The sequence below is a fragment of the Hippopotamus amphibius genome, chromosome 9, assembly GCF_030028045.1.
Source record: "Hippopotamus amphibius kiboko isolate mHipAmp2 chromosome 9, mHipAmp2.hap2, whole genome shotgun sequence".
NCBI classification, from domain to species: Eukaryota; Metazoa; Chordata; class Mammalia; order Artiodactyla; family Hippopotamidae; genus Hippopotamus; species Hippopotamus amphibius.
The window spans coordinates 101,711,659-101,726,103 of NC_080194.1; the positions used below are offsets into that span (position 1 = coordinate 101,711,659).

Consider the following 14,445-nt stretch of genomic DNA (forward strand, 5'->3'; position numbering starts at 1 on the left):
GTGAAAGCTTTTATATTACATTTTTATTTTGCAAGAAAATAAATTATACAACTTAAAAAATAAAATCCAAAAATTAAGCAGTTCATCAAAATATTTCAGCCTGCTGCATACAGAAACTGCTACCATTTAAAATTGTACAGCATTATCATCTCAGTAATGTAGTGGCACACATTCAAAATTGTATATACCACACGAGGAGAGGTTACAACTTAGGAACTCAAATTTGTTCAACACTCCAGACAACGGGTATAGTGTAGATGACAGGAAAGCTCTCATTGTAATGTTTATTTCACAAACATGACATTGGAAGAGTTTATAAGATAGCATCCCAGTCATGAAAATAGAAAAAACAAGCTTGAGTTTAAGATAGCAAAGCTTTCTGGAAAACTAGCAAAACTTTCACCCAAATTGAATTTTTAAAATTTGCCCTATGAGCAGGGCCAATGACATCCTACTGCAAATAATGCAAAATACTTTTTAACTACTCTGGTCATATTTTGTATTAAATTTAATAAAAGGTAAAAATAAGAAAGCTAACATTTCATTTTGGGAAATTTTAACATTTATGCACAAAATAAAGAGTAAGAGACTTAAAGTTTGACAGAATGCAGGGACCCCTCCAATAAATATAAAAATTGGAAGACTTCAGAATTTATTTCAAGATCCTCATTAAATCATTAGAAGAGCAACATTCTAAATATTTAACTCACTGTAAGCATTAAAATTGTTCTATACTTTCACTTTGTAAGTTTTGTTTCATATCTACTTACTCTGGCAATGAGATGGCAATAAAGGTTTACATTTTCAAGACGGCTCTACCTTTATATTAGAAAATGAATGTTCAGATCTTAACCTCTGAAGTGTCCTATTGCCATACTGCTCATGAAAAAAATATATACGTATATATGTATATATTTTCCCCCTTAACTATGTCAGATTTCACCCCTGCTCAGATAGCACTAATTTTAAGTGCACATTAGAGAAAAGGGACTAATAATGAAGGATACTAACTGTGATTCTGTACCTTCAGCAACTTGCTGGTAGATTTTTTTTTTCCAGATCCTTTTTATTTAAATTAGCAAATCTATTGTCAAAATATATTTAAAGAAAATTCAACAATGGTATAGGCACCTTGTCAACTAAATGGTTTTCATAAACACCAAAAAGTAGTTAGATAAACTTTCTATACATAACGAAAAAAATGATGAAAACTGTAAGTCTACAGTATCTGCTGCTGTTCTATTCCCCAAAATACAATTAGGACATAATTAGCTATTTAAAAATTTATAAAATTTAATAGAAAACTTTCCTATGGATTTAGAGTTACCCACTTTTGCATTAAATTTGCCTTTATAAATCAAAAACATCATGGCTCTCATTCTTAAATGACTAAAAAAGATTAGAAATTTCAAAAAAGTTCTGAGAACAATTCTAGTTTAAAACAACAGATCTTAAACTTTAAGAAATGGCCTGTAATTTTTCCTTCCATTGCTTCCTCCTTTGGCATTCCTGTATCAGATAAGCAAATGTGCCAATACTGACCTATTTGTTAAAGCCACAATTATTACCAAATTAACAGTTTTTAAAAATTTCAAATTTATCCATTGTTAACAGTCATCTAATTAGAGAAAACAGCGAGCACTAGTTTAATCTTCACAATATGCTTGGTCTAATTATTGATGTATGATACCTTAGAGCTCAAGAGTTCAAATTAGAAACAAAATTCCAATTTCCTATGAGTTTCAAAATAGGCCCTTGGCTTTAACCAGCAAAACCTTAAGTGTTTTAAATCTGCTTTTCTTCCTCACAGCAGGGAGCTCACACAGCCTCTCAGAGAGTGGGGACAGAGCCCATGAACTGCTCTTGAAAGCACTCTACAATAATACTGTATGCCTTTCAACACTCTAGCACTCCATGCCCTACTATCATCAAAGTCATTTAAAATATTACTTAATATCAAATAAAATATAGAATAATTTGCAAGAAAATGTGAAACGTGCACCACAATGAATAAAATTCATGTTGAGCCATTCTTTCCCAATGGGGAGTAAAAGTTTTTCTCTTTTAAGTTGTTCACGTACTCAAGTCCTAAAATCTCCATCACTCTGGGTATTCAGTTGCCAGCAACTAGTAAGTTGCTACTTTGGATTGACGGAAAGGAACAAGGTAAGTGTTGCCTTCTGAACATATTTTAAATGTTTACTTTTAAAATATATAAATATATATGTACATATATTTGGCAAGTTTACTGCTCATGTTAAGATTACAACAATTTTGCTTATGCTTTTCAGGTCTATGTTGTGGTTTTTCTCTTCCTCCTAGGTGACTAATACTTAATTATTACTTTTTAAAACAAGAATGTCTTCCTTTCCAGAAACCTGAGGTTATTAATCCCTAATCATGAGACTTGAAAATTTCAAAATATTTCTATGCTACAGATTAAGAGGTCAGTCACATAACTATATTATATTAAAGCAGGAAATTTCTGTCTTGTTTTTAATAAGTTTGAATATGAATTTGAATATGAATACCATAATAAATAATAGGTATATAAATACTAAGTGTCTTAGTAAACACTTAGTATGCTTGTTTTGCTGTTTTGACTCTGCAATCAAAATGACCTATCTCCATACATTTTTTTAAACAATTGAAATAACAAGTAATATGAGCTTCACTTTTTCAAAACAAGCTCTCTTAGCCATATAAGATAAAAAAATTCCTTATTATTTAACAATAAACAACTAAAACAGTAGTCTCCTGCTTAAAGAAAGCCAACATTTTTTAGTTGGAAAAATTTAATACCATTTTATGTCACCACTAAAATCCAGTTGTTACACTGAAGCAGTGTTTGAACATATAATTGGATACAATTAAATACTTATCTTTTCACCTATATCTGCCCTGTCCCAATGTTGTGTAGACCAGCTCACTCTTTTGATCAAAAGAAACCAAGAGTGCTATTTCTAGTTTTAATTGCATCTTTTAAAACAAAACATAACAGCAATTTTCAGCACACAAACATCTGAAGATCCTTCCTTGTGCAAGTACATTTTTCTAAGAGAGGAAAAAGAGGGGGGGAAAAAAGCAAAAGCAACAAGAACCCCACTTTCATCCTTGCCAACTGTATTTCTTCTGGTGGGTATAAATCATATTCTTAGAAGTTCATAATGGGCTCTTCATGAATGCAAGTTTCTCCACAAAACGGCATGCTGTTAAAACAGTTTGCAACATGAAGGGGAATGCCACCATGCTAACCAATGTGATTGGCAAAATATAGTTGTTTTGTTAGGTAAGGCAGAGATTTTAATATTTATGTAATCAAAGTCCAAATAAACCTTCCTCTAGCACAAACTGTAAGAACTTTCTGCCCAAGCACTCCAAAATTTGGGTTCTTAATATTCTCCATGATATTCAAAATTATGCCATATATATGAAAGTGTTGATATCAGATTCATCTCTTCTGATGTATTTGTGCTCTATTAGCCATTCTATTTGCTCTTTTATCATTTTCTTTTGTGGCAAGAACATGTTTTTCAAAATTTCTACTAATTCAGTCTGCAGCTGAGCATTACTAATTTTCTTTCTCATCTTCATTATTTGTATGATAGCTTCCTAAAAGAAAAAATAAAAATGAAATATTAAATTTTAAGTAAAACAAAACAAAAAATAGCTTTTTATGTATTTTATCCTCTATCCAAAATCTATACAAATGATTAGCAATCACTAGATTAATCCTGAGACCAGTAACAAATAAAACTCTCTTTTTTTCACTCTGAAAAATAAAATCTGCATATTATGGAGATTTTGAAAAATGAGGAAAAGCAAAATGACCCATAACTTATCTGCTGAAAGAAAATCGCACCTCATGTTTTAGTGTATTTCCTTTCATTCCTTCTATCCACACTACGTACATTTAAAAAGTTTACCTGTGAACACTATTAATATGCATATAATCTGGCAGTGTGTTAAGAAACCAACTAAGATACAACAAACCCTTTATACATACTTTTTCCCTTATATTCAGTTACTTCTTTGTATAGTAGTAGAGGCCAGTTGCTGTCTGTTTTAAAAACTAATAATTACTACTCTTCATATACTTGTCAGATTAATAAACTGTACTTATTATAAGTATCTTCAGTTTGTATTGACTCAAAAGGTTTAACTTTCTGTAGAAGTAAGCACTTTTCTTCTAAGTCAATTTTATCAATAGTTTCCTTTAATAACTATTAATCTTTTAATAAGGATAATTAGAAAACTACTAAATATTTTCTCTTTTGCCTTTTCCAGTACAACGTGTTTCCTTAGTCAACAAAAGGTGTCCATCTGCCTTAGTGGAAATTAGAATTCATTATAAAAGAAACGTGAAAACAGAAAATGAGTTACTATTTGGTTTTTAACACTGAAAATGGAGATTTGCTACAAGGTAATAGGCGTGGGAGTCAGGCGCTACTCAGTATGAGAAAGTGTACCTTCAGCTTCCCCGGTACAAACAGGAGGACTCCTACATGGCCACGGAGGTCAGGTGATACTCCTACTCTCAGTATGTCCAGATCCAGGCTCTGACTACAGAGCTTTATGTCAAGGTTCCAGATAGAAAGAAGGAAGAGGTTCAGAAACAGTCTGTCCCCTTCAGGCATTTGTACATTACAGAAATCAGTTAGGAGGAGAGGAACAACTGTAAATATTCCAATTTCTCCTTTTTTAGCTTTGGTAGAGGTGAAGATGGTGGCTGTGTTTGAGATGTTAAGAGAAAAACAGAGATTACAGGGGTTCTGGCCTTGGTCCCATTTAATATGTTGGAGGTCACTTGAAAAGTGGCATAATATGATGGAAATAATTTGCACTCCTGAATTTTTCTCAGTTCCCATATGATGCAGATAGAGTTTAGAGCTAATGGACCTGCCACAGGGCCCTGAGTGGCAGGAGAGGGGATCCTGTAGCAGCAGATGATAATAACAGGTGCCATGTAGGCCAAGGGCCACAAAGAAGATGTAGCAGAGGCCCCAAGGACTCAAGAGCTCAGTAAGAGCACAGGACAGGCAGCCAGAACAGGAAAGAGGCCATGTGGTCCTTACCAACTGGAAAAAGAATAAACCATAATCCATCTGCTACAGACATCAGCAATAGAGAGCAACAGAAAGTCAAATTCCCATAGGTGACAGATAAAGTACTCTATAGCTGACAAGAGCAAGAACCCAGAACCCTGTCACAACTGTATAGATATGACAATCCCTTCACTGTCACTGTGAGGTCAAGTGAATTTCTCTCAACCTCAATACATCCAGATGCCATCTGTGGAAACAGCAAAGAACGGAGATGGGTGGAGTAGAATCCGGGAGAAATAAAGTCTGAGCATTACCTAAAGGGACTGCTTGGATTAGTGAATTGAGCACAATTATAAATCGGATTTAGACAAAAAAAACTTCATTTTCTCTGCATATCTTATAGTGTAACTATATCTGCCCATTCCACTCCATACCTCAACTCTAAACCATTTGGATTTATCCTGGTATAGCCATAAACTAGGACTATATCATGCTTTTCCTCCCAGAAGTAAAAATTTCCAAAATCTCTTATTGAATAATACATTCTCTTTTCATGGACCATGGAAATTATTTCCTTTATTGAAAAGTTCATCTACACTTATATAGGAGGTTTAATTCTGAATTATATTCAATTAATCTGTTTATTATTCTGTTTTACTTTTGTAGATATTTTAATAAGTTTTAATATTTGGCAAGGCAAGTTCCACCACCACTAACATCTTATATTTTTAGGGTTCTCAATCATTCTCATCTATTTATTCTTTCTGATAAAACTGAGAATCAATTTTTAAAATTCTAAAAATATTCCTACTTGAATTTTTACATGAAATTCAGTACCTTGTTACTAGTATGGGAAGTTATTCAGCCCTATCATTAAAAAATATGGTATTTCAAGATAAGCAAAAGAAGCCAGATACAGAGTACGCTGTCTGATTCCATGTATATGAAGACCGAGAGCAGGCAAAACCAAGCAATGGTGACAGGACTCAGGTGGGCCAAAGGGGAAGACTGGCTGAATGAGAGACCTGGGGAAACTACTGGAGTGATAGAAATGTTCTGTATACACACTGAAAACTATGAAATGTGTACTCTGTTGTATGTAAATTATACATCAAAAAAAAATTTAGTAAGAAAAAAAGGAACGTTATCTTTCCCTTTATTCAAATCTCCTTTTGAATCTCTCAGATGAAGGCCCCTCTCTTTGTATAGGTCCAACACATTGCTTTTTAAAGCAATGCCTGTGAATTCTATGGTTTCTTCTTTTATTTTCTTAAATTTATTTATTGCTAAACAGAAAAGCATTTGATTTTTATTTACCTTTTCTCTGCTCCTTTATATGATCTACAAGTAGTGAAAAATTTTAATCTTTTCTTCTTTTTTCTTTCATGCTTGATTGCCAATAGTTTCAAACAATATTAAATGAAAATAGTAAAAGTGGGACAACTTGGTTTTAATAAGACTATTTCTAAAGTTAAAACAGTCATACATTAGCTTGTAATAGGTATCTTTATCATGTTCAAAGGTATCGTAAAAGTTTTAAAATGTTTTTTAAAATGTTCCCCAATTTCCCATTACAATGGAATTAGAAGTCTTAAAATTAAATTTTAAATACTCCGTCCTAGAATTGTAACTTTTTTGCTGACATACATATATTCTCTTTGACATGTGGTCAGAGAAGCACAGCCTTAAAACCAAGGTTTTGCCCAAATAATAGAACCTACCAGAGACCACCAAGTCATATAGACATCTCTGTCAGCAACTAAGAGAATGCTATTAATACAATTTTTAAATTTCAGTAAAATGAAAATTAGGTCTTCTGTACAAAAAAGTCTAAGTACCTATATTCCTAAAATTTCAAATAAAGATTTGAAGATTAAAACAACAACAACAAAGTTTTTCAAAATTTAGACATTCTGTCTCAGCATTACAAACCTGGGTCCTCAGTATTCTTAGTTGAACTATTCCTTCATTCTCTTCTTCTCTCATCCTTTCTGTAGTGAGCTGCAAGCGTCCAATCAAGTTGATTTTACCCCTTTTCTGAACTTTTGCATTTTTTCTATAAAAAACATTAAATCAAATATCTTACAGTGAAAGGCCTTTTAAACATCATATTATAGCAACAATGTCTAAGAGAAAATATTCAGAAATATTGTAAAAATCAATATCCAGCACAGTTTAAGGGAAAAAAAATAACTAACATGTAGCTTATTAAAATGAACCCTACAATTTCCCTCAAACATGATAAATGCTCTGTTAATAAGTGTGACTATGCTCGCTGTAATAACAAAGTTAATATAGTCTATATTGGCATGAGAGTGATTACATAACTGAAGATATGTGGGTTGCAATTCACCAGTATCTTCTAATTGGATCACAAGGAAACAGTTCTCTGTGTGGATAAAAGCTGCTTTAGAGTGCAAAAGGATGTTTACTTTAAGGACAAAAAGCAATATAGTATAATGTCAGACACCAATATGGATCCATGAAAAATACCTAAAGGAATAATAGACATCTCTATTTCATTAATATGTTTAGTAAAAAAAAGCATAAATCTAAAGTGATGACAGCATACAGGTATGTTTTAATATCATGTAAGGAAAATCATTTTGCTAAAATTCAAACAAGGTATTTTTATTTTTTATTTTAGATCAACCAACATAAACCTTACATTAAACTGAACTCCTGGTTCACTGAGAAGAGGGTACCTTCTGTAAAGTCTTTGGGTGAGTTGACTTGAGGTTCATACAATAAAACTTGCCGTTTGAGTTTTGGGAAAGCTACTAAAGACTATGAAGAATAAAGAGAAAACAGTTAGCTTCTATAAACACTACAGAATACCAAGATCAATTCTCCAACATGACCAGTATAGGTGAGAAAAAATTATAAGCACAACTTCATAATTCAAAATTTTATTTGGTACTTCCATGAATATAACAATGTAAATTCATAATGAGGAAAAAGAACGAGGAGAAAAGAGTTGGTTATGAGGAAGCAATAAATGTTCTCTTTACAGTAAAACAAAACAAAAAACAAAAAAAAAAAAAACTAGAGGGATTGGTCATATATGACCACAGCAAACACCACTGCCAGTTATAAACCAGCTGTTTCTCTCTAGGTAGTAATTTATTTTGGAACTTTTAAGAGGCACAGGAGTAGGGGGTAAAATGTAGTTTTGAACAGGAGGCTAATAAGTACATTTTACAAGCCCTCAAAAGGACCATTTCTAATTCTTAGAATTTTGGTTACCATAAAAACCTCTGAACGCCATTCTCAACATGAAATCTTTGGTCATGCTCTTCACAGGTAACATTTAAATACCAACTCAAATCTCTCTCTCTCGCCATTCTTTGTCTTAGTAACTTGCTTATATTCAATTTCTTTTTCTTCCATAAATACCTCACTAGTGTATTTTTCTTGCTTAAAAGTCATTTGAGTGTTATGAATTCTAAAATTTATTATAACACAAGCCAACACATTTTCCTGCTATGTGAGAGGATGCAATTTTAAATACAAAAAACATAAAAACAAACCAACCCATAAAGTCCTTCTAAGCTCAGCATCAGGAAGTTCAGTCGCAAGTTTTAGATTTTCAAAGCTGATTTTCTCTCTGGGTCTTTGGTTCCATGCAAACAATACAGCCAGCTGAAACGTTGTTACCTCCAAATCATATTGACCTACTTCATTCTTAAACGTTATCTATAATAGATAAAATAATTAAAAAAATAAGAATCTCTTCTTGATGATTACCATTTACTATAATATCTCTTATATGTAAAAAAAAGACTGCTAGTTTTCTTCCAATATCCATTCTTCCTTTCTCACACGGTAATAAAAATTTTAGCAGACCTTAACGACTGTCCAGAATAAAGGCTCAACTCCGAGCCTTCCTGAGCAAAATGTGGCCACGTGACTAAGTTGTGGCCAATAAGGTTTGAATGGAAATAATGGGGAAACTTCTAGAAGCTGCCGTTAAAGGAAGCTATACCCTCACATCTTTCCCTTCCTGTTGGGCTGGAAGACAGACACAGTGAGAGGATCATACTGGGTTCTGCAGGCAAGGGAATGGTGCGATAGCCAGAAGTCTATGTCCCTAATAACTTCATGGAACAGATCCACTCTACCTGGTCAGACTTTTACTTGCGAGAGAAGGAAAGATCTATCTTGTTTAAACAAATCTTTTTGGAGTTCTGCTACTTTCAGCCAAACCAATATCTGAACTAATACACCATCTACTTACAATTCCATTAGACATGAGATGATGCCAATGTAATTTTCTACCACTATGGTTTTTTTTGTAGAATTCTTCTACTTCAGGTATCAAATCTTCCAGTTCAGTAGGAAGTGAGACAAAGACTTTTTCGGAGCTTCTTGACCAGGCACCAGCATTCAGAATTTTTATATTAACTGAATCAGCTATAGGAAAGTATATCAGAAAATATAAAGCAAATAGTCTTGACAATGGATAAATACAAAATACATACAGAGAAGATAAGCTTTAGTGAAAAATAAGACTCTAAAGATGTTGTTAAAAGTGTCATTTCTAAATAAGAATTAGTAAATCTAAATTCTGCTTTGTGGGATATTTTCAAGAAATGTGGACTCTGAAACATCTTTGTATCTATCAATGATGCTTAAGTTTATTTTTAGTTTACTAGAAAACAAAGATATTCTTTTTTAAAAAGTTCCAAAAATGTATGTAATTATAAAATAATACCTGGTAAAGCCAATTTATTATTTTTGTGCATTTCCTTAAAAGCTTGGTTCAAATCTTCAGATACTTTTATGTCCTGAAACATTCTAGCAAGCTTGTTTACATAATCTGCTGGCATACCAACTTCCTATGAAAACCAAAGACAGAAGAAGTAATAAATAATATATAATCTGATGTACTATTAGAAAAAATTTTAATGGAAAACTAAGTTTTAGATGCTTTAATACAAAATTCTTCTCTATTTATACAATGTTTATAATCTAATACCTATTAAATTTGATTCTTAGGAACTAAACAGAATATACAGGCAATCCTGGCTTTCTGTGCATGACTCCAACATGGATGAATTTCAGTTACCACAGTATAGTTAGATAATACCAGTACCACAACAACACTGCTCAACTTTCAGTTACCATTATATATTAAATGTGAGTTATGCATAAAGCACAAACCTCAATTCTAGTTCCTCAATCTACAAATCACTAACAAATAACAGAGCACATCATAGCAGTGACCAATCACAATTATTTTTTCAAAATCTGTTAGGCATCTGTTTATTCACTTCACCCACAGATAGCAAAGCATGTAGCTTTGTTGCTTCCATGTCTTCCACTGATAAATCCACATGATATTTTACAAAAATGAATAATCAAAAAAGGTAACTGGTCAAGAAAGATGATGAAAGTATACACACACACACACAAACACAGAGAAGAAAACAAAGGGGGCTTCCTAGGTGGCGCAGTGGTTGAGAGTCCGCCTGCCAATGCAGGGAACATGGGTTCGATCTCTGCTGCAGGAAGATCCCACATGCCGCGGAGCAGCTAGGCCCGTGCACCACAACTGCTGAGCCTGCGCTTTAGAGCCTGTGAGCCACAGCTGTTGAGCCCATGTGCTGCAACTACTGAAGCTCATGCGCCTAGAGCCCGTGCTCCGCAATGAGAGGCCACGGCAGTGAGGAGCCCGCGCACCACAGCGAAGAGTAGCCCCTACTCACCACAACTAAAAAGAAAGCCCGTGCACAGCAAAAAAGACCCAACACAGCCAATAAAATACATAAATAAATTTATAAAAAAAAGAAAAAAGAAAAAAGAAAAGAAAAAAGAAAATAATGTTGGAAATTAAAATAAAATAGAACATAAATGGAGTTTCAGAAGAAACAGCTGACTGTGGTTGTAATATTTGTTGATAATGCCAATGTTGAACACTCTAAATATGCAGGTATAGGAACTTAATGAATGCAATTATCAATATAAATGAGAAAAGTGGTGGTGACAAAAAAAAAAAAAAAAAGACGAGGAAGTGATGCCAGCAAAAACTTTCATGACTTTGAAAGACCAAAAGACAAAAGTTTGGAAGCTGATCCAAACTTACAGAGTATGACAACTCTTCAAGGTATACAAAAGATGCTCACTAAGTAACTCATAAGCTACATGACAAGAAGACAAGTACTAGTCAAACTACTCTTCATCTCAGTAACAGTGTTATTGAGATATAAATCATCTACCTCAAAATCTGCCCTTTTAAAGTGTACAATTAATCAGGTTTTAGAATATTTACAGAGTTATGCAACCATCACCACTATCTAACTTTAGAACATTTTCATCATCCCCAAAAGAAATTCCATACTTACTAGCAGTCACTCCCCATGTTCCCCTACTCTTCCACTCCTGGAAACCATTAATTTATTTTTTTGTCTCTACGGATTTGGCTACTGTGGACACTTTGTATGAGGGGAATCATGCGGTCTTTTGTGACTGGCTTCTTTTGCTTGGCATAGTTATTTACAAAGTTCATCCATGTTGTTGCATGCATCAGTACTTCATTTCTTTTTATTTATTATTATCCATTATATGAATAAACCATATTTTATCTATTTATCAGTTGACTGATCTTTTGGGTTATTTTCACTTTTTGGCTATTATGAATAATGCTGCTATGAATATTCATGTACAAGTTTTGTGTGCTCAAATGTTGTCCTTTCTCTTGAGTGGAATTACCAGGTCAACTCTATGTTTAACTTTCTGAGGAACTGTCAGTTCTCCAAAGTGGCTGCACCATTTTACACTCCTAGCAGCAATGCATGAGGGTTCCACTTTCTCCTCTTCCTCACCAACATTTGCTATGGTCTGAATTTCTGCTACCCCAGTGGCAGTAAAGTGGCATCTCTGTGGTTTTGATTTGCATTTCCCTAATGACTAATGATGTTGAGCTCTCTTCATACACTTACTGGACATTTGTATATCTTCTGTGAAGAAACGTCTATTCTAATTCTTTGCCATTTTTAACTGAGTTGTCTTTACTGTTGAGTTGTAAGAGTTCTTTAAATGTTCTAGATACAATATTAGACGTGTGAATTGATGTATGTTTTTTACAAAGAAATACAACATTTTAAATCTGAAAGTTTATGTTTTAAATTACAGTGTACTAAATACATATTAATTTCACTAATATTTTCTTTTTCCTATATATTTATAACAGATAGTAAGAATTTTTAATATTTTGACAGAAATTTCTAAGTCACAAAACAATAATTTTTCCCAGTGATTGTTAATATTAAGATCACCTTCACAGTAATTTTTACTATCCCACACTATCATGCAAAGCAGGGCTATCTGCAAATCTTTAATTTGAAATACATTTTATAAATAAAAAAATATATAAAATACATATAATTATACACATTGTTTTATTATCATATATTAATGTACTATTATATACACCATATATATAAATGAAAGGCATATTCATTTATGTTATACTAATATAATTCTAATTCCATTAAAATTAACTGAAAGAAACAGACTTAAAATATTTTAATATGGAATTCAAGCCATAATTAGCACTGATTAACCCAAATAAGCCATCACCCTTTACCTATTGGCTATTTCCTTTATAGATGTATTTATTTACAAACATCTCTGTGGCTACATATTTAGTTCTAAGAACATCTTAAAAATGAGATGATTTGTCCATTAGCTTATTTAATAAGCTTAGTTCAACTGAAAGTGGAGATACAAAAGAGCGAAACAACAGAAGCAAAGCAAAAGCAAAGGTGCTTCACCAAAAGTCTTTATTAAGAAAATATATTTTATATAACTGATGCTGTGTTCTTATAAAACGTTCCCTATTTCTTCAACATTAACAATAGCACCAAAATGCATTATTTTAGCACACATATGAACCATGTGCTATCTTCAGAAAACCAAATATTTTTTAAAGTTTTACTTACTCTTAGCCACTCTACCATATTCTCTTCAATTTCACTATCAGCAGAGATGTCTAATATAAGACGCCGTGTCAAATGAGCTTTGTGATATCTCATAAAAACGTCTTTGTTTTGCACGTATTTAAGTACCAAGAGCTGTAGAGAAAACAAAGTTACTTTCAATTTACACACACTCATAGCCATCCCTCTCACTTAGACCTTTCTACATCCCAATTGTCAAAATTCAGAAATCTGTATAAGCATATACAGATAGGGCCTACTAAACCACCCATCTTTGAAAAATAACCAGTCCTGACTACAATACTACAATACTTTAATACTTTAGAAGTGAGCAAATTTGAGACTGTAACCAAATAACTTTTTAGTTCGTAGAAACATCAATTTTTGAGATTTTATATAAAATGTGATAAAACTTTACATGAAAATCAATGGTTCTTCCTCATATTTTTCTTCTACATTTCCTCTTCACTTTATTCTGACACTAACCTTCCCTCCAACCACCACCTCCCTCCTTTTTTTCAGCTGTGCCATGCAGCTTGTGGGATCTTAGTTCCCTGACCAGGACTGAACCTGGGCCCTGGCAGTGAAAGCGCCGAGTCCTAACCACTGGACCACCAGGGAATTCTCCCCTTTAACCCTTTTTGTCTATACTTTCTCTGTATCTTTACTTACTAATTTTTCCTCTTGGATATCCTTGGCTTATATTATAATAACAAGCAGAGACAAATAAATATGAAAGCAACTAACTTTTTATCTATACTCATTTATCCCTGCTTATCTATTTTGGGCTCTCACAAATAGAAATAAGTGAAAAACTCCTGGTCTCTCAACTATCATTCCAAACATCATCAGCTAGCTCCATTTTCCCTTTTTTTGTCCTTCAATAGGAGGTAGAATTTAATTGACTTTTAAAAAGAATCAAGAAAGGGGAAGAATTAAATGCTATTTCCCTTTCTGGCAGCTATAGAATAAAAATTTTCAGTAAGAAAAATAACTGCTCTATAGAGATCTTGCACTGGTAAAATTTCATAATATTACTTGCATATAGATGTACATTAAGAAAACTGGTATTACCACAGAAAGTCTTATAAACAAAACACAAATTCAAAGAATTTAAAAATTTGAAGTTAAAAAAAGTTTATGTACCACTTCTTTAAGCTTTGCTTCAATCTCTTCAGAGGTTAGTTTTTTGCTTAATGGCGTTTTTCTTAGCAACATGTCACAGTAATTGGCAAGCAGCTCAGGGCATTTTGATTCAGGCTGAGTTTTTAATCCCACCCTAAAAAAACAAATTAAAAGCAGCTGATGAAAAATGATTGCATCTGCAAATATTTTTTCTAAATCTGCAAATATTTTTTCTAAAGCCAATTTTTCACAAACATATTTCTTAAGTTGTATAAATCCAATGGGACTAGGGTAAGCAAGTCTATACCTAGGGTGCATAGTTTAAGGATGCATTC

At 33.0% G+C, this 14,445-nt stretch overlaps 1 protein-coding gene across 3 annotated transcripts in view; it reads right to left on the reverse strand.

Annotated features, from left to right (window-relative positions):
• The window catches only part of CUL5 (cullin 5), a 90,967-nt gene continuing 76,522 nt past the window's right edge, over positions 1 to 14,445 (reverse strand). For 2 of the 3 annotated variants that reach the window (XM_057748173.1, XM_057748175.1), the window contains 8 exons: positions 14,132 to 14,264; positions 12,989 to 13,120; positions 9,760 to 9,883; positions 9,283 to 9,458; positions 8,580 to 8,741; positions 7,714 to 7,832; positions 6,978 to 7,101; positions 1 to 3,612 (listed from right to left, as the gene is read on the reverse strand). In XM_057748173.1, coding sequence (XP_057604156.1) covers positions 3,418 to 3,612; positions 6,978 to 7,101; positions 7,714 to 7,832; positions 8,580 to 8,741; positions 9,283 to 9,458; positions 9,760 to 9,883; positions 12,989 to 13,120; positions 14,132 to 14,264 — 1,165 coding nt within the window. In that variant the 3' untranslated portion in view covers positions 1 to 3,417. Of the gene's footprint in view, positions 3,613 to 3,640; positions 6,434 to 6,977; positions 7,102 to 7,713; positions 7,833 to 8,579; positions 8,742 to 9,282; positions 9,459 to 9,759; positions 9,884 to 12,988; positions 13,121 to 14,131; positions 14,265 to 14,445 lie in introns of those variants that run through there. The other variant, XM_057748174.1, reaches the window with a different exon arrangement.